This window comes from Aquila chrysaetos, chromosome 6 (genome assembly GCF_900496995.4).
Source record: "Aquila chrysaetos chrysaetos chromosome 6, bAquChr1.4, whole genome shotgun sequence".
In the NCBI taxonomy this organism is placed as follows: Eukaryota; Metazoa; Chordata; class Aves; order Accipitriformes; family Accipitridae; genus Aquila; species Aquila chrysaetos.
Genome location: NC_044009.1, coordinates 26,566,645 through 26,586,251, shown reverse-complemented (window position 1 = coordinate 26,586,251; position 19,607 = coordinate 26,566,645). Strand labels below are relative to the sequence as shown.

The 19,607-nt window shown below is 41.9% G+C and overlaps 1 protein-coding gene across 1 annotated transcript in view; it reads left to right on the top strand.

Annotated features, from left to right (window-relative positions):
* Positions 1–366: 366 nt before the first annotated feature.
* Positions 367–19,607, top strand: part of ITGA4 (integrin subunit alpha 4) — a 40,447-nt gene continuing 21,206 nt past the window's right edge. The window contains exons 1-11 of the mRNA XM_030016848.2: positions 367–963; positions 1,060–1,181; positions 8,200–8,306; positions 8,405–8,534; positions 9,979–10,046; positions 10,694–10,823; positions 14,395–14,480; positions 14,812–14,871; positions 14,965–15,102; positions 16,127–16,238; positions 19,275–19,369. Of these exons, the coding sequence (XP_029872708.2) occupies positions 404–963; positions 1,060–1,181; positions 8,200–8,306; positions 8,405–8,534; positions 9,979–10,046; positions 10,694–10,823; positions 14,395–14,480; positions 14,812–14,871; positions 14,965–15,102; positions 16,127–16,238; positions 19,275–19,369 (1,608 nt within the window). The 5' untranslated portion in view covers positions 367–403. The remainder of the gene's footprint in view (positions 964–1,059; positions 1,182–8,199; positions 8,307–8,404; positions 8,535–9,978; positions 10,047–10,693; positions 10,824–14,394; positions 14,481–14,811; positions 14,872–14,964; positions 15,103–16,126; positions 16,239–19,274; positions 19,370–19,607) is intronic.

The following is a 19,607-nucleotide window of genomic DNA, read 5'->3' as shown; positions in this document are numbered from 1 at the left end:
AGTGGGATCGTTTTTCGAAATCTGAAAGGAAAACGCCAGCCTCACCACACAGTTCCCCCCAGCCCCCCAGAAGATGGGTCTGCGCTTGGCTGGAGCTCCCCGGCTGGTGCTCAGGGGAGACGGGCTCCGGGAGCAGGAAACCGAACTAACTGGGCCCGGGCGCTCAAGGGGCAGCTGGGGCGGGAAAGTCGGCGGGGAGTTCTTGGGCAAAGCCTGCTGGCTCTCCCTTCGTCCTCTGCCGCCAAAACGCTCGCCACCTCCTCCGGGCCGCCCGCCGGCCGCGCACACAGGCAGCTCTCCCGCGCCGCCCTCCGGGCAGGTGTACCGCGGCTGAGGTGAGGAGAGGGGACCCGGCTCGACCCGACCCGACCGCCTCGCTGTCCCGCCGGGGGCGGGGGTCGGGATGGCGGCGTCCCACAGGGCCGCGCCCTGCCCGGGGATACGGAGTCCCGGGGGCCGTGCCCCCTTCCGCAGCACCCCCGCAGGCGCGGACGGGGCGGGGAGAAACCCGACCCTCGCCGCCTGGGAAGGGAGAGGGGCTGCCGCTGCGCGGGAGGAAGCGGCGCGGCCGAGCGACTCCTCCACCGTCCGAAGGGGACGCCCCCAGCCCGGCCAGCGCGGGGGCCGCCCGGCCCGGCCCGGGCCCAGCCCGCCGGTGGCAGAGGCAGCGCAGGGCGCGGGCTGCCGCCGTCCCGGGGCGGGGCGGGGCAGGGCGGGGTCGCGGAGCGAGGCGGGAGGCCGGCGCCGGGCGCCCGTCTGCCTGCGGCCGGCCGGAGCCATGCGGAGCTGCGGGAGGGCGAGGGGGGCTGCGGGCTGGGCCGCCCCGCTGCTCCTGCTGTGGCAGTGCCTGCCGACGGCGCGGGCCTACAACCTGGACACCCAGCACCCGCTGCTCTTCCGGGGAGGCAACGGGACCCTCTTCGGGTACTCGGTTCTCCTGCACCGCCACGGCGAGGAGCGATGGTGAGTCGTCCCCCCGCGGGGGCCCGGTCCGCCCGTCGCGCCTTCTCCCGGCTCCGCCGGCCGCGACCCCTCACGCTGCCCGTCTCTGCCCCGCAGGCTCGTGGCGGGCGCCCCGCGGGCCAGCTGGCCCGCCAACAGCTCGGTGGCCAACCCCGGGGCCATTTTCCGGTGCCGGATCGGGAGGAACCCCCGCGGGCGGTGCGAGCAGCTCCAGCTGGGTGAGTTGGCGGCGGGGCGCGGGCGGGGAGACACCGGCGCTGGGCCGCGGAGGGGCCGGGCTGGGCGGCGGCGGCGGCGGGGCCCGGGCGGCGCGGCGCGGCAGGAGGCAGGGGCGTCCCCGGCGGCGGCACGGCACGGGACGGGACGGGACGGGACGGTGGGTGCCCGCCTGCCCGCTCGCCCTGCGCGCACGGCGGCTCCCCTGCCGCTGCCCGCAAGGCAACGGGCTGCGGGCGGTTTCTCCTGCGTCCTTTCTAGATTAAACTGCCGCCTGCCCTTAGCCACAGGGCGAGATCAGCGCTATTGCCGGAGAGAAGCAACGGTGGCACTTTTTTTCCCGTAGACAGAACGAAGTGCACCAAAGCCTGATGTAGAGAAGTCGCGTGTGACAGCTCCCGTTCCCGCAGTTTTATTTCGCACTTTTCAGCACCCGGTTCAAAAGCCTCGTGAGAGTTTCGGTCTGTCTCTCGTACTTTTCGGCAGAAAGCTACTCCAGCTTTCAGAGCAGAGGGCAAACGTAGTCAGCTCGGAGGTGGGGGGTGGAAGTATGTGCCTACATCGTCTTTTCTTCTGCAAAGCCTTCCCTTTGTAGAAACCACCCCAAAGTAACTCCGAACCACAGTCATCTTGCAGCTGGGTTCTTCTTGCTTGCAGATTTGTTGAAAAATTGAGTTGCAGGGGAGCAAAGCTATTTTTGACTGAATCGGTTTTTCCAGGTCCTAACATTTAACCTGATGCCTCCCTACCTCCCCAGTCCCCATGCCTGGGAGATGTAACGATGCACTTATCCAACTTCCAAGTGTGTGATGCTTGTTGAAAAGGAGAACGCTTTGCAATGGGTTACCGTGAATACGTGCAAATTGCTTTGGGCTCTGTTCTTGTCCCCCTTGCATACAGTACCATTCATTCTATCCCTACGCTATGCATAGGAAGCTTCCTGAACTTTCTCTTCTGCTGTGACCGAGACCATCCGATCCGTTAAAACTATAAGCTTGCCGCCCACTAAGGATAAGCGCGGGAAAGGGTTTTCAAAATATTTGAAACCAATGAAAGTGATAGCGTACCATGAACTGATGAGCTTTCAGGGCAGAACGCAGCATTCTGTGACAAAAATGTTACAACGATTATTACTCTACACATCTATGCATAACGCCTAGAACTGACGGGTTCTATCCATTTTGTTTGTACAGATAGAAATGAGAGTTATTTTTTGCAACTAAGCTACAGAAACCTAAGGTACTTCAGTGGTGCTTTATTTGTAGCCACATAAGGAAAAGACAAGCAGTTGCTCGTAGAAGGAACTGCCGTTAAACTTATTCCAGCTGAAGTAGTTCTTTTTTTTTTTTTTGAGTAATTTCATTCCGATACTAATCTATTGAAAAATGGTACGTAACAAAAAGCTTTTTTCTCCAACTGCTTCTTTGTAAGGAGAGGCTTGCAAAAGTCAAACTAGTCAACTAAAGTGCTGAAATAGCATATTCTAAGAGGCAATAAACCCATACTCCTGGTTTGGAGGTAAAAATAGTCCTTCACTGCGTGGAGGAAGGAAAGGAGGGGAAGGGTAAAAAGTTTCAGGTTCTTTGAAAACTACATATACCTGCAGTACTTCTCGACTTACTCATTTAGCCAGTGAAGAGACAAAAGCTCTAATGAAGTAACTTGATGGGCTTTTCGTTAGTAGCTTAGGGGATTCTAAATTAAATTATGCAACAGGTGAATGAAAATGTTTATGTGGTTCCAAAGGCTTAATTTAACACACCTTCTATGCCTGGGTTTAGAGGCCACAGGTTAGGCAATGGTGTTCACTGTCTTGCCCTACACTTTTAAAAACAGTGATACCACAAGAGATTTTTGCAAAATGTTTGTTTCCCTTAGTGCTAGATGATGTCTTTACATCACTAAGGTATGCCTACAGTATTTCTGAAGTTAAATAGGTACTGAAAAGAAGTGCTCCATTGTAAAACAGGTCAATGAGGTCAATGAAGAAGCCAAAGGCGGCTGTGGTGCATGGGATGTAAATGAAGTAGGATGGTATTTGAGGCTTGTTAAGCCTCTGCTGTCCTGCCGAGCGGTCACAGAAATGCACAAGGGAACTTGCAATTGCAAAGCTGAACTTAATTATCTCTTGTCTAACTCGTTCAGGCTGTCAGCAACTTTTGGACATAATGGTTTTATCAACGCTATGTCTTTCAGTCAGTGACCTCCTCGTTCTTCTGCTTGGATTCTTGCCAGTGACAAGTTTGGGTTCTGATCTTGTAGAATGGGGTAATTTCCTTTGAAAAATGTGCAGGGATATATTACATTGCTGGGACAGGCAAATTGAGAAATGGCTATTTCTATCTTTCTCTTAAATACTTGAATTCACGTTTCTTTCAGTAAAAGAATCTTTGAGGTAATGTTTCTAATTATGAATAGTAGAAATGTAGAGGTGACAACAGGCAATAGAATTGGGTTTTTCCAAATGTTGGGCCTCTGTAATAAATGGATGTGAATTACTTAGAGACATAAATATGTTAAAACACTTTGTTGCTATTTTTCACTAATGTAGCCTTGAAACTGGCATAACTAATTAACGAAGGATTCATGCACAACTAGGAAGCCTCTGATCGCACAAAACTGCTGTTGTATTTTTTATGTCACATGTTCCTATTTGCTTCCTCAGTAGAGAAAGAGTTGCTGGGAATAGTCCTGTGCTGCAGTCACCCCAGCACCTGGAAATAACTCATCCAGGCATACTTTAGAGAACTCTGATGTTGTTCAAGGTGTTGCAGGGACCTGGGCTGGTTTAAGAGCCTAGATGTGCCATGAGATACACTGCCATGAGATACACTAGCAAATCTTTGTCTTCCCAGCCCCTCACTGGCACTTTTAAATCTCTCTCTGATTGCTGAAGAGAGGAGTAATGTTCTTAGAGTTTCTTTTCTAGTTCTAGTACTTTTGTCAATGGTGTCAAGTATTCTAGACTGCTGATTTATTTGTATTTGGAGTATTTTTAAACAATGACTTAAGTTAGATGCAGAGGCTTGTAATCAAGCTCTAGGCACAAATATAAAATACAGTGCTTCAAGTTTATTATTTGGAGCACTTAAGTGTCCATCTTCTACCAGTTTTCTAGTCTTTTGAATTTCAAAACCTTGCCCACATCAGTTTGTGGCAGTCATAGATTATTGCAGAGGAACTTGCACAAAGTTCTTTAGATATTTTCACATTTTGGACTAGTAAAGCATTACAGAAATTCTTTAACAAAATTGCTCTCAGATTTGAAACAGAGTGATTAATTGGCTAAAAATACAGGAAACAATTAATAAAATTTGCCTTCCAGTCTAAGAAAAAAAGTTTTAACTACAAATGTACACAGTAAATTCAGTGCACGTTGTTTAACATAAGGCCAGAAAGCTCTGCCTGCAGTTTCAGTCTTCCACCATTCCTTTAAGTCCCTGCTACAATTAACCTATGAACAAATTGCCCTCTAGCTCCCCCAGCTGAATCCTTACAATGGAAAAGTGAACAGTTAATGGTTTTCCCCAAAATGCTGACCTGTGTTTGTTCAAGTTTGATTTCAGTAAGTTTTGCCTTTTGATAGTTTGGCTTTTTGATCTCACTTGCATTGCTCATACCCTGCCAGTGATCTCCTTTGAAATAGCAGTACTATTCCAAGGAAAGCAGGACCTTCTGGACTTAGGTCTGTTACAGAGTTACAGAAACAGCTGGCACTTAACTAAAATGTTTTGGGTAGAAGTGGTTTGAGTGATGTAAGAGGGATAAGACCTATCAAATCTGTGAAAAGAGAAAAGATTACTGTGGATGAATGAAAGAAGAGTCTGATGAGGCCCTGACATCTAGGAGCAGGATATCAAAGGCTTGTTGTCTTTGCAGTAGACTTCATAGTTTTAATCAATTAGCAATAGGACCAGAGGCGTTCTGGTTGGATAAAAAGGATCATGGGAAGCTGTTGGGCATGGAAAGCACTGGAGCAAGTTACATAAAAGTGGTTTCTCAGATGACATTGCAAACATCTGTGTTAGAGTCCTTGAGGCCAAAGCTAGAAGTGGCTTTATAAGTTGTGACCTTATTTGTATGTGACTGTGATGTTTCTGTGGATGCGTGCAGCGGGGATTATAGCAGAAGTGCATCTTCCAGCTGTGTAATGTACACAGGCTGGGCAATTACTTATCTCTTGGTGACTTTATGACAGCGCGTGCTCCTTTTCCCTGAGGCAACCAAGCTGCTGTGTCCTCATGAGTTTATGCAGTGCTGCTCTGTTGCTTGTGCAGAATATAGCATTTTCTCTTCTCATTTGACAAAGCTTTTATAATGTCATTGCCTGAGCAGGGGCTCATCACGGTGTCTGGGATGTCAAGCTCACACTTCTCTTGCCCACAAAGGCCTATCATCTTCAAGGTGGTTGAATACTTGCCAGTCAGAGAAAGAGAGGAGACTTAAGACAGCAGGTCAGCAGAGGGCCAAAGTGAACCTGAATCAAGAACATATGGTGGAGCCAAGGAAAAGGGGAGTACAATCCAATGAGCATGAAAGAATGGTGGTGCTTTTTCTTGTCATGGACCTCTGAAGTAGGCACAGGAATGAAGTGCTGAGATGAGCGAAACTTCCTCTTACCTCTCATGTCATCATTATCTTGTCTTGTTTGACTTATTGATAGAAAGTCTCAGAAAGCCTCTTGAGGTCTAAATTTATGACACTGGTCTTCTTCCATTTTCTGCAAATCCACATATGCTATAAAGCAAGTCCCAGGTAAGTCATTTTCATAAAAGGATGGAAAACATTGCTAGAAGGGAGTTATCAGAAGTGCCTTTTGTGATTTAAAGGAGGATTAATTCTTACACATGGGAGTGTAATGGAATTTTGTTTTCTGAGGAGATTTCACTCAGATTAGCGTGTTCTATAATTCATGCAAAGCATGGAAATGTCTCCCTTGGGAAGTGAGGAGTTCTACATGACATAACTCTAAAATTAAATTCCAAAACTAAATCCCAAACTTGTGTCTGAAAATGGTATATATTCAGTACGTGGAAGTTCATGTCGCTGACATTAGCCAAGTAGGAGAATTCAGAAGCTTATCTCTTAAACCTCAGTAACTGACAATGTGCAGAAAAATCAACTTCTTTTTAGTAGATTTTTGAAGTAATGCATTTTACTTCGTGCTTGTCTTGGAGTAAGAGCCCACATTTGTTAATTACCATTCCTCAGGTGACCTACAGGAATTATTAAATTACAGTAACATAAAATCTCTTGGCCCAAAGACAATTGAATGTGTTGTTATTGTGAGTGCTGAGGTCAGTTCCTGTTTACTTGGATTTTGCATGCTATTTCCCTGATGTCTTAGGGAAAGGCACATGGGGGAGGAAGTAGTAAAGAAGAGATGAAGGAGGGCCAGATGCCTCTTGACCCTGTGAAGGGTGTTATTTTTGGAAGAAGGTAGAGTGTAGTTGTGGTGCGCAGGGTGCATCGTCCTTTCTGCAATATGGTGAGGGGTTCTGGACTGCAGTACCCCGGTCTCTCCATTGGAGCGGAGAGAAAGTGTGAAGTTTGGAAAAAGAAGTGGAGAGGTAGTACAGAAGTAGAAGAAATCAAGGCTCCAGCAGTTTCTTCAGACAAATGTCAGTTGCTAGGCCTGTCACAAAACAGTAGGGAACAAGCTCTGAAATAAGGATGGTTGTTGGGTTTTATTCCTACTAATGTTTCTCCTGACATTTTCTTACCATGTGAAAAAGAATTATTTTGATTCCTTTAATCTGGTATTTTCTCTTCAAAAAGTCCATGACATCCTAGGTGTAAAATCGTTTGAGTCGGTGTTGGTTGTGAGAATGTATGTAGCAAAGCCCACAGTTATTCATCTTTCTCCTGGCTAGGTACCAGACTAGGGGCATCCATTTATTCTGTTTCCATACTTAATCAGTATTGTGCAGTTGTATGTTCTGTAAAAGGAATGTAACAAGTCCACTAAATTAGGAGTGTATTTATTTAAACTCTCTAATGCATTGGACAGTAATAAATTTCAGCTCTGGTGCCAGCACAGTTTGGGGGGGGAGTTGATTTTTTTTTTTTTTTTTTTTTTTCTCCTGTCAATGTCCCCGCTACTCTGTGATCTGTATTGGCGCCCTCTTCTGGGTAATTAAACCTCAAAAGTTTCGGGTTCACCAGTAACTGCATTGAATCTGGGGAAGTCTTAAAAATTATGCAAAAGAGCTTGTTCAAATGACACGACATGTTTCCTTATTTTATAAGAAGTTTTTTTCATAAACTGTGTCATGCTGATGTGTAGAAAATAGTGGTTCAATAATGTGTTAATGATTATTCATATGAATGTTTTACAAATGAAAAGCTTGCTTTATATAACTTAGAATACTTTCAGATGTGTAGCTTCTCCTTACCATGGGTACCACTACTGCTTTCTTGAAGGAAGCAAATATTTGCTGACTTGGCAACACTGTAGCCTTTTTGGGGCTACTGCTAAATAATTGCAACAGTGTAAGGAGTACACAGGACATGCATACATAATGATCTGACATCCCCGGTAGAGACTGCAGTTATTCACCCTTTATTTGATAGCCATTTGCAATAGAGATAATTTTAAGGTCTGCTACAAACAGATATGTGGTTGGAGAGATGCTTGCTTTAGGTTAGAGTTTAGGTAGCACTCACAGGTATTACTTGTGTTTCTTATGAACTTTTAGGCTGAAGAACACTTGCAAAGCCAGGCCTTCATCAGATTGAGTGTAATGTCACTTTCTATCTTAATTTCAATAACGATGGAGAAGCCAATCCTTACTGCCAACCTATCATGTTCAGAACCAGTATGCTCCCTTTGGCTACATGCAATTGTACCTTTGTTCAAGAAGAAAGCGAAAAGTCTCCATGGCCTGTGTAAGACAGAGCTTAGATCGACCAAACCTGATTTACTGCAGTCTCCCCGTAGAGGTCTTGGGCGCTCCTGTTACCCACCACGTAGCCCTTCAGCTTGTCCCCCTGTTCAGAGCATTGGTCTTTGTGTCCTAGGAAACCCCAATGGAGAACGCTGTGGGAAGACTTGTTTGGAAGAGCGTGATAATCAGTGGCTGGGTGTCAGCTTGTCGAGGCAGCCAAAAGAAAATGGATCTATCATTGTATGTATTAACTGCTAGAGCTGCCTGTCTGTTTGTCAGACTGCCTTCACCTTTCTTACGCTTCTGTGTCAAATATCATGTTTGGTTCTTATCCATAGGCTTGTGGACATAGGTGGAAAAATATCTTTTACATAAAAAATGAACACAAACTCCCATACGGTATTTGTTTTGCCATCTCTTCTGATTTTCGAACTGAACTGAGCAGAAGAATATGCCCATGCTATATAGGTAAGCAGAATGCTTGGGGCCTTTCTAGGGAAGGATAACATACATAATTGCATGGTGCAGAGTTTGTGAAGAGCCTGTGTTGCTCTGAGCAGGCTTTCTGCAGCAAAAGGTTTGAAGATTGAGTGCTGATGATGTGAGCCCAACTTATGATGTAAATTTGTTAGCAAGATGTTTGCCACTTCAAAGAAAAGCTGCTTTCAACAGGCAAAAAAATAGTCTAAATAGGGCGTCAGAATGCTTGCTCCTTGGACTGGATCACTGAAGGGTGTGTGCTCCTCAAAAATAGGCCAGTAGAGGACATCCTTCCTTCCTTACTCTGTCATTTGCTTGCTCTGCTAAGGAGAGTCCCCGACAGCAGAGCAGCAGTAATACCTGCAAGTGATTGTTGCTCTCCTGTCCTTAGCCTTTGATAGAAAGCTGCTGTGGTTCCTCGACACAGTGTGTGTCAATGCTCCTAACTTGCCTCCTGCCAAGGCCACTGCTGTGGCATGAGGCCTTCAGTGGTCCTTCCTCAGAGGACTTCAGGAGCAGAATAAGAGTCAAGACCTGAAGCTATCAAAGGAGTCCATCCCTGCCTTCCCTTTCATACCTACCTCCCATCCAGGAGAAAGATCTCGTGAACCTGCCCCTTGCCAATGCAAGGAAGAGCTGACAACCTGGGCTTTCTGTGCAGACCAGTAATGTCATCAAATGTCCCGCTGCTGGCTTCGGAGACTGTTATGAGCATTGGTGAAATCATGTTTTTATCTTCGGTGACTTTTAAAGTGAACAAATCTATGGATGAGATGAAGGGAACCCTTGTGGACATAGGTGGAAAAATATCTTTTACATAAAAAATGAACACAAACTCCCATTCGGTATTTGTTTTGCCGTCTCTTCTGATTTTCAAACTGAACTGAGCGGAAGACTATGCCCATGCTATATAGGTAAGCAGAAGGGAGGCAGTTAGCAAAGAAAAGCAGGAAAACAGAGCTGAGGGAGTTGGATGTAAAGACAACCGCTAAGGATGATTGATACCAGTATGTCTAAAGTAGCCATAACACAAGCCCTTTAGAGCACTAGTGGATCATCAGGGCAACTCCTATCAATCAGATTATACCTGAATTATAGAGTGGAAGAGAAGAGTTAAGCTTATCTAGCTGTGCTGCTCAAACTATTTGTGCTATTTCATTCATGGAACAATTTAAAAAGTAGAGCCTTTCAAGTCACAATATTTCAAAGGCAGCTGTGATCAAGTGATATGTAGTGCTTTGGGTTTGTTACAATACTATATTGAAGCTAAAGGCTATATAGTGGAAACCAGTGTTTTTAGTTTTATTACAGAACTGAAAACCAACGTTGTTTTGGGTTTTTTTAACTTGTCTCAACTTCTGTTGAAGACCTCATAACAAATCCTGAAACTACATGCTTTTCATCCTTTTTAATGTTTCTTGCCCATTCCCAGATCATGTGCGAAAGTTTGGAGAAAACCATGGGTCATGCCAGGCTGGAATGTCTAGTTTTTACATTGAGGTGTGTATTAAAGATCCCAAACTTCTCTCTATATATATACTTACTTATATGTACACATACATAAAAGTGTATATGTAAATGCAAACTTTAAAACTGTCTTTTATTGTGGGAGAGAAAAATCAGACTTTTCTCATTTCTTTTTAATTGAATCTTGATAAGACTTGCATGATAATTCCCAACTAATACTTTTACACCTTACTAAACCCAAAGATAGTTTTCATCTGGAAAAAGAGCATAAATATAAGAGTATGAAGTTTTAATATTCTTTTTAAAGTAATCTCTTTGATGTAACATTAACGGTAATAATGCTTACCTTCTTGCTTTACAGAGTAATATTCTGTATTATTTCATCTCCATTTCACCCTAAGATTATGATTTCTAAAAAACTATGTTGAGAAGAGAACATCCTGTTTGTTGCTCTCTTTTAAGTTGTTCAAAGCTCAAAGTTTTTAATAACTGTATTTTTAGAATGTCTGAAAAATGTTGTCTGTGATCTGGTGGTAATCCCCCAGTACTGAGCCAGATGCATCTCCAGTAGTATTTCACTGAATTTGCAGGAGATCTAAAGAAAAGCATTTGACTTGTTTTGCTTATTTTCATGAATATTTAAATATGAATAACATGGCTTTGTTTTATTTTTCTTCTAGGACTTAATTATAATGGGAGCCCCTGGATCGTTTTATTGGACTGGTTCTGTTTTTGTATACAATACAACTGCAAATACAATCCATGCTTATACAGATTCAAATAACCAAGTGAAATTTGGCAGTTATCTAGGTACTTAAAAATATTTAATACTTTGCAAAAATATAAGCCAAAGAATTAGCTAAATAGCTGATCTTGAAGTGTGTGCACAGTGTTTATCAGTGCTTTCTTTATTAATGCCGTGACAGTTCTAAAGATGTGTTCCTATTTTATTAAATATTATTTAATTATAAGGCTTCCTTTCCTCTCTGTACTTTTTACATGGAAACTTATCAAACATTTGATTTCTGTTTTTACCATCTCTCCACTCATTTTCTATAATTTCTTGATTTAGAAGGTAAAGATACGCAATGGTGGAAGGTAACGATTAGAAATGGTTTGCACTTCACTGTTAAGTCTGAAATGCTGCCAAGGGCTTTCATGGCAAAAGACATAATGATTTCACATATAACAGAAATATGAAAAGTTTGTTACAGTGAAAACTGCAAGGAAACAGGTCTTAATTGCATTGTCATAAGGGGAAGTATGCTATGACCTTAAGAGACAGACTTGCCTCCAATTGTGATTTTTTTTTTTTTTTTTTTTTTTTTTTTTTCCCTTCCCAACCATCCATATCTTGGTCTGGATACATGGGAAGGCAAACCTTATCTACAAATGTCTGCAAAGCGAGCCATGAAGCTCCTACTCATGTACCTATATCCAAGTAATTAGTTGAATTTAGTGTTAGAATTTGTAGGGGTTTCTGCCAAGAACCATCAGTGCTTCAGTTTTCTCACTATACACTAAGTAAAGCTCATCTGTCCTTCCTGAACTCCTGAGCAAGAATATTTTTGCCTGTGATTGTTGTTTTTTTGCATTTTCCCATTCATAGATCCGGTTCACGTGGATAAGCATTTCCTGTTTCTGATTTCATTTTTCTGACAATAGGAAGCAGGCATACATTATGAAATAACTATTATGAAATACAAAGTGGCTAACACTTCAGAATTCAGCCTTGCAAAGACTGCAGTTGGGCTTTATGAGAAAGTCAAGCAAAAGAGATGCTGGATGGTAATAGGTGATCAGATACCCAGATCACTATGGTTAACTAGTAATGTTTCTAACCTTTCATAGGACAAATGAAAAACTTCAGAGAATGCTTGCTCCAACTTTCCAGTAACAATCAGCAGAAAAAATATTGCACCTGTCTGGGGGTAAAAAAGCTCATTCTGGATTTCTGCTCCTACACGTACAAGTGTGAGAATTTCTGTAGTGAATGAGTCAAATCATTGATAGCCAAAAGCCAGATACAGGCAAACGGGTAAAAGCTTGCATAAGGACTGTGCTGGGGAGGGTGCAGGGAAGGCCCTCCTGCACGTGTGTGGTCTGTCCTAGTTCCCTTGGCCATCCAGGACCTGAGATCAGCTGGAGTTTGCTTCACAAATACTTCTCCAGTGACCTGGTGAAACTGTAACAGCCAGCATGCTGGCTTGGCAGAGCCGTGTGTCCTCTAAACTTGCCCTTTCTACAGGAAAGTGAAGAAAGGGATCATTAGCTCATCTGTGCATCTCTACAGTAGCAGCTATGATAAATCTTAAATTTTGCATTGTTCCATGCTGCTTAAACCTCCACTTCGTTCCCTCATAATAATACATAATGTGGTTGAAAGAGTGTAAAGGTGCTATCCTTCCCCTCCCTCAGCTTCTGTTCTGTCCCATCTTTGGAATTGTTTAAGGCCAAAATCTATTTAGGGTTAATTCTGTTACCAAAGATTTTTTCTTTTTTTAAGTCTGAATTTGTTTCTCCCTTAAATAATAAACAAAAGTATCTACCAAGTGGTGGAAGTTTGTTGTGACCAGAGTGTATTTCAAGCGCATGACTAGGCATAATTATCTACTTACACTATCCTTCTGGCAGGCACCGAGAAGTTGGCTTTTTTATTTACATTTTTCATTAAACTGTCAAAGAGTAATAATTAACAAATTGGAGATTGCAGGAAGAGTGTGCATAAGTATCGTAACATTTTCTGTAGGTTGGAAGAAACAAAGCTGTTTAAGTACCAGACAATTTAAAGAAAGAAGGAAGTTAGAAAGAAAAGCTGGGAGTACATAACTTTTGGTAGTATTTCCTTGACTACTTCAGAATATCTTGGAAATTAACAACTGACTTTTTTAGAAGGAATTAGATAAGTCAGTCTTTCAAATCAGCTGGGCCTGATGAAAGAGTAACCTTAGGCACTTAAAAAACTGCCTTAAAGAAATCACGAGGTAATAGTTTCTTTTAGGAATCTGAGAATGGCAAATGTCATTTCAGAAGACTGAAAAACTGTAGTAATGGTAAAGAGGAGACAATTCTGGGGTTGGAAATAAAATTTCATTTGACTATGCCTTTAAATTTAAAGGGTCAATTGTGATTTCCTCCCCCCCCCCCCCCCCCCCCCGCCAAACAGTTTAACACCACAATAAAAATGAGCACTATCTGATTACTGTACTTTTTTGGGGTGTGCTTGGCTTTTTGGGTTTTTTTGTTGGGGTTTTGTTTTGTTTTTTAAAAAAAGTTCATTAGAATTACCTATGTTTATACTTCAGCAAAACCAAAATAACTAGAAAAATAAAGGTCAGAGGAGGTAAATTAAGGTTCATCCACTTAAGCTTAATTTTTTGTTGAATAAGTAAAAACTAGGTGTTGACCTTTAAATGGTAAATTTCCTTGTTCACCTCTTTTAGCTTAAAATATAAAAAGAAAAAGCTGGCTTAATGAGAGCTTGAATTCTAGACAGTTATCTTCACAGATGAAAGATTTAAGTCTTATTCTCATCTGATGCAAAATTTTTCCATTTTCTCTGCATGTTGTGAAAATCAACAGTCATTCAGTAAATGCAAGAGTAGCAGAATATGTTACCTGTCTTCCCTGTTTCAACTTAGCCATAATGTATTCTGGAAAGAGCAAGGATGACTTGTACAGCTACAGGTTAAGGCGTTAGCCTTCAGTTTGCAATTCTGTGGCTGGACGCCTGCACCAAGATACAGTCCTGTTTGTTAAGAGCTGTCTCCACATATAGCAATACTTTGTTACATAGATTCATTTACAAAAGTGGATGCAATGTTTTCTTATTACAGAATCAAACTTTTGCTCCAATTTGTTCCTGGCATTTTCCTATGTGTACGTCCACAGTGCTCTGTGTGTGCGTGTGTGTATATATGTGCACATGCATATAAGTAGCACTACATTTCATTTTTCTGCAGTCCAGTTACAACAGCAGTCAAAGAGTAACAACTGAATCAAGTGTTTCCACATTGCACTGTATGGACTTTTGATCATTTTTATTTGTATTACAATATGGAGTCACTGAACAATTGCAGAATATGTATTAACAGAAGGTGTTTGCAATTTATTTTATTAGTTTGTAAAGTATGGCAGACAATTGAGATCCTGGGAAGAAAGGAGTGTTTCTGACACTTGTTTCTGCTTGCTGGAACTTACTGTTTGTATTGCTTATTTTCAAAAACTTTCTTTTCTGTTTTCATTGCTAACTTGCATAAGGTCTGAATGTCAGACTCAGTAATTTGTGGTGTGGACAGCTTTTATACATCATGCTCCCCGCCCCTTTTTTTTTTCTTTATATAGCATTTCCAGTATTGAATAGTGTATTTCTAATTTACAGGATACTCTGTTGGAGCTGGACATTTTCTGACACCAGCCAGTATAGAAGTAATTGGAGGGGCTCCCCAACAGGAGCAGACTGGTAAAGTAAGAGATTGTCTATACTATTGGTTTGAAGAATATACCCCCACGTACCCACCCATGATTTTCCAATTTAGATTGACACATTAAAGACAAGTATCAGATAGATATGATTTCTCACAGGGAGAAAAGTCAAAGAAAGAATGAGGGAAGATAGTCTAGATAACATTGCTGTGAAATGTGATGTTAAAGAAAGGTACAGATAGGAAATAGTAAATAGCTGTACCTTGTGATAGTGTGTGTTGCTTTGCTGATTCTCTAGCACATGCTGTAGAGAAAGCACAGGGACGTGTTTCAGAGTACTCTTTGCTGAACTCATATTTTCGTTTTGTTTCAGGCATACATTTTTAGCATTGAGAAGCAACTAAATATTCTATTTGAACTAAGGGGTAAAAAGGTAAATCTTTCATACTACTTTACTGCACCTTAGAACTTCTAGCACATCTTCCATCAAAATTCACAAATAATGGGATTTCTTGTTTGCACACAGCTTGGTTCTTACTTTGGAGCTGCAGTTTGTGCTGTGGACCTGAATTCAGATGGCCTCTCAGACTTGCTAGTTGGTGCTCCAATGCAAAGTACCATCAGAGAAGAAGGAAGAGTTTATGTCTATATCAATTCAGGTTCTGTAAGTATTTTCTCTTAAAAACACATGGTAACACAGTCATTCTAGTATAACAAGCTAAGAAGAAGAGATTTCCTCTCTCTTGTCATAAAATATTTCAGGATATAGGAAAAACAACTCTAGAACTGCAACGACAATCCCAGCAGGGTTGTGTAGCACACCTGCAAAGGCTAGCTGTATAAGCTGTAACGCATTGTTACTTATGCTAGCGTTAGAACTGAGGACAGACTGGTTTTGTTTCACAGTAACTTTGGGTGGTGATGGCATGCAACTACAGCCTCTCTGCAAGCTCTTCTCCATTACCATGCTTACCACTGAATTGGCATGTGAAGAGCAACTTATTTAGCACTTCAGAAACAAACAAGGAATGAAAAATTTGCATGCAGTTGGTGGCATCGGTCAGGAAAGAGACTGGTAGTTCTCAGTTTGGCAAATAAAGTAACTGGACAGATCATGGATTAGAATTAGCTTCCTTTTATTCTTTTTAAGGATCAGAAGTATAATCACTATTTTTTATGTGCTTTTGAATTCATCTGGCTTTGTAAATTTTATCTTCATATCTTATTTCCCTTACTTCCTGTCCACACTAATACATATTTACTTTCTTATGCTTGCAATTAACATTTTCTTAACATGTTTTCCTCACAGAGAACTAAGTCACTCCAGGATACCTACAACTAAGTAAGGCACACGCAATAGCTCTGAAGCAGCTACCGTTTACTACTTTTTTAGCAAACACAGTTTTCTCAGAGCAGTAAGCCCCTGTATTCTGAGATATGCTTGCTGCTGTTTACAGGTATTTGCTATGGGAACACATTGCTGTTCTCTTTCTTAAAGAACAACTTTCCTATTCTTTATTATTCTTACACTAAATACTGTTAAATATCTTTGATAATGCTCACTTCCACACCAAGGACTTCAGTAGGATTATGTATTGGCATCCAAGGCAGTTTTAACATTTTGAGTAATATTCCAGGTCACCTGGAAGATGCTCTGTTAATGTGCCATTGACTCTGTTTTCCTTCAGGAGGCAAGGATGGTAGAACTGAATGTGGAGCTCAGCGGGAGTGACTCATATGCAGCCAGGTTTGGAGAGTCCATAGCCAATCTAGGAGACATAGATAATGATGGTTTTGAAGGTAAGTATATGAAGAAAACCCCTTGGGCTTAATTCTGTCTGAGCAGTGGACTGTCACGATAAACAGGAGGATTATGGAAGTCTGAGAAGACTTTCAGTTGGTGACTTGACCTTTCTTTTCTAGGCCACTGATTTGAAATATAGCTGTCTCACTGTCATTGATGTGTAGTACCAAGAGATTAGGTTCTGTCACTTTAATAAAGAGCATGAGCATAAGGTGATAGCATAGTCTGTAACTCTGGGTGCTGGACCTCAAGTGGAATCCCTAATCCTGTTTTAGACATCTGAGGCAACAGTTGGGGAACAATCTGGCTATTTTGTAACTTCATAAATAAAAATTATGCATTGAGTCAAGATCTGCTTCTTTGTCACCAATAGGAAGTACTAAACACATGGGGATATCGAAAACAGTGTGCAAGTTGGGAGACTATTGTAGGACTACTTCCTAGTCAGGCCCTCAGGTGACTCATGAATTGCCTAGCATGGGCTCCCAGTGGATGGTGAACACAGGGAAGGACTTCGATGACCATGCCCTAGTAGTGAATTCAAAATGTTAATGGGGCTCTGAGGGAGCTTTTTCTTCCTGTTGTCTATACAGGAAGATCAATTTCAGGCACATAAAGCTAGATTCCTAAACAGAAACTGAGAATATCCTCCCTTCCTTCCCCACCACCCAGGCTGAAACACCCTCTCCAAATATGATGAGATATGGGCTGAAGTTTCCATTGATGTTCAGGTAGAACCTGCTCAGAGGGCAGAGCTGTTCAGTCTCCAGACTTGCGTCTAACTTCTGTAACAAGCATAAAAGTAATAGACATTGAAAAGAGAATGCCATGTGAAAGTTATAGATAAAAGGTATTTTAGTTATAGAAAACAGATGAAAGGATGTAAGATGTGTTATGACATCTAGAATGACTCTCATGGCCGCCTACTTCCCTTCTGCTTCCAGTCAGGCTGCCTAAAATGTATTTGCTATAGAAAGCCCCATAGTCTACTGCTCTCAGCTTCTTTCCTTCCAAGGGCATTCAGTAGCTGTTTAGGTAGACTGCAAAAACACAGCTGACTGGGAGGCCTTCAGCTAGACTGAAGACAAGCAGAGGGCACCTGGCCCAGTGGCTTCATTCCTTTTGTCATGGTTTCAAACAAATAGGAATAGCCAGTATTCCTGTCTGAAAAACTGGCACGTGGTCCCCTCCAGCAGGACAGGCACAATAGGCTGTGTAGGGACAGGATAAAAAAACAACAGGTGCTTTCTACTGTTCAAAAATTCATAAAAGGTTTCAGTTTTTTCATCATCAAAACTTGGACTTATGCAGGGAGCTAATATCCTTCACGCAAAAACTGTTATCTTTTTCTGGGCTGTATCCTTACCAAGTCCATGTCTGTCTTCACACTTCTGAATTAGCCTTGTTATTTGCAGTTACGATCCAGGGTTCTCCTTTCACTCTTCCCTTTGTCTTATGTTCTTGGACCTGTTCCATAACCTGCAAAGCTTGGAACAGTCGTTTTCTTCTTATCTTGTCTCCTTTTCCTGAAAGTAGTCTCTCCCCCCCGCCACCTTTGGTACCTGTTCCTCAAACTCTTGTTAAATTTTGTTTCTCCTGTTTTGCATTACCTTCACAATTTTATACACAAGTTTCAGTTTTTGCCCCAAAACATTTGCAAACTGCAAAGGAAAACCGTATCCAAATGTAGGGCTGGAGAACAGAGAAGTAAAATCAAATTAATAGCAGCATAGCAAAGTAGATGTATGACACAGAATACAATGTAAAATGGGCATCCTAAAACTGCACGGGGAGGTGGAGCAAACAAGTGGATTAGCTTTTGAAGGGAGCAAAAACATTGAAAAGAAAAAGTGGAGGCAATATTGAGAGTGGCAGTAGGAAAAAAGTTTTGTAAGAAAAACAGCTGGAAGCAAAATGTAAAGAGAAATTGGGTGTTAGAAACCATTTGTAAGTAATAAAAAGCACAGCAGACCCAACTTCTTCAATGATCTAAACCATCAGTATCAGCCCTGTGAAGATAATGGTGTGCGCGTTGGTGTATAATCTGACCTCCTCAAGAACATATGTGTAATTTTAATTAGCACAACTTGGCTGTCCTATTTTCATCTCACCAGTAGAGAGATGTAACATATTTTGTGTGTTTTAGTCACCAAAGTATGGATTCAATCAGAGAACTGTTCAGTAAAACCAAATCGTCAGAGCTTTGTTTTAATTGTGATATTGGTTTGTTGCAGCATACAGTATTTCTGATTTGCAGATAGTTCAGTTTTGCTTATTTGTGAATGAAAGTTCACAGTTTTTATTAGTGACTTTCAAGATGATGTAATTCATCTTCCCCTTCCTCCCTCCCTCCCCTTTTTGATTAACAACCTCTGGCTATTTGAATCATGGGGCTTTTTGGTAAGGGCTGTTGAGGGTGGGTTGGCTGGTTTGTTTCTTATGTGTTGCCACACCCCTCTGGGATTAAATCATCTAGGCATAAAATATACCACTTTGTACAAACCAGCTACCTTCATTTCCCTGTTAAATCCCTGTTCAAGCCTGTTATCAGCTGTTAAGTACATTACATAGAAAAATAAATGGTTCATTTCAGGCAGCATAGTAAGAGTACCTCTTGTGTTTCAGTGGTTTAATCCATGTGGGAATAGCAGAGTGCAGCAAAATTATCATAGTTCCATGAATACAAGGCTGCTTTTTTTTTTTTTAAAGACCATGATACTTTTGGCTATTCTCCATGATAATCTCTTAAACTCTTACAAGTCAAATTCAGTATTGGTAGGAACAGACTTTGTCTTGAACAAAATGGCTGTAGTTGGCCCTTGTTTTCCAGAAACATAGTACTTAAGGCAGAGTCAGATTGCTGAGCTGGTCTGTATTGTTTCCATTTGCTTTATATCTATCTTCAGCACTCCTTTTGAATTCAGTCAAATAAATTTGGTCTGGCATTGCATGCATCATGATTTGGATTTGTTTAACTCTTCCCTGCTCATGTTTCCTAGTCAACTGATTATTGTTAAATTGTTTGTCCACAGATGTAGCAATTGGGGCTCCACAAGAAGATAATCTAAAAGGGGTTATTTATATATACAATGGCAGGGAAGATGGCATAACGCCATCATTTTCACAGGTAAGCTTTTTCAATGAAAAATAATCAATCCAGAAAAACCTTAAGTTTAAATTTGAGAGGGTTTTTCCTTCATTTAACACTCAGATCATCTAAGGTACTTTAAAAGACTTCAGAAATGTTTTACGTAGTCTGTGATTTCCAGCCATAATGTAATCTGTGACAGAAAAATAAATTGTTTTGGAGGCCTCAGGGTTTATGGGATACAACATTTGCAGTAACTGACCAATATTACCTTCAG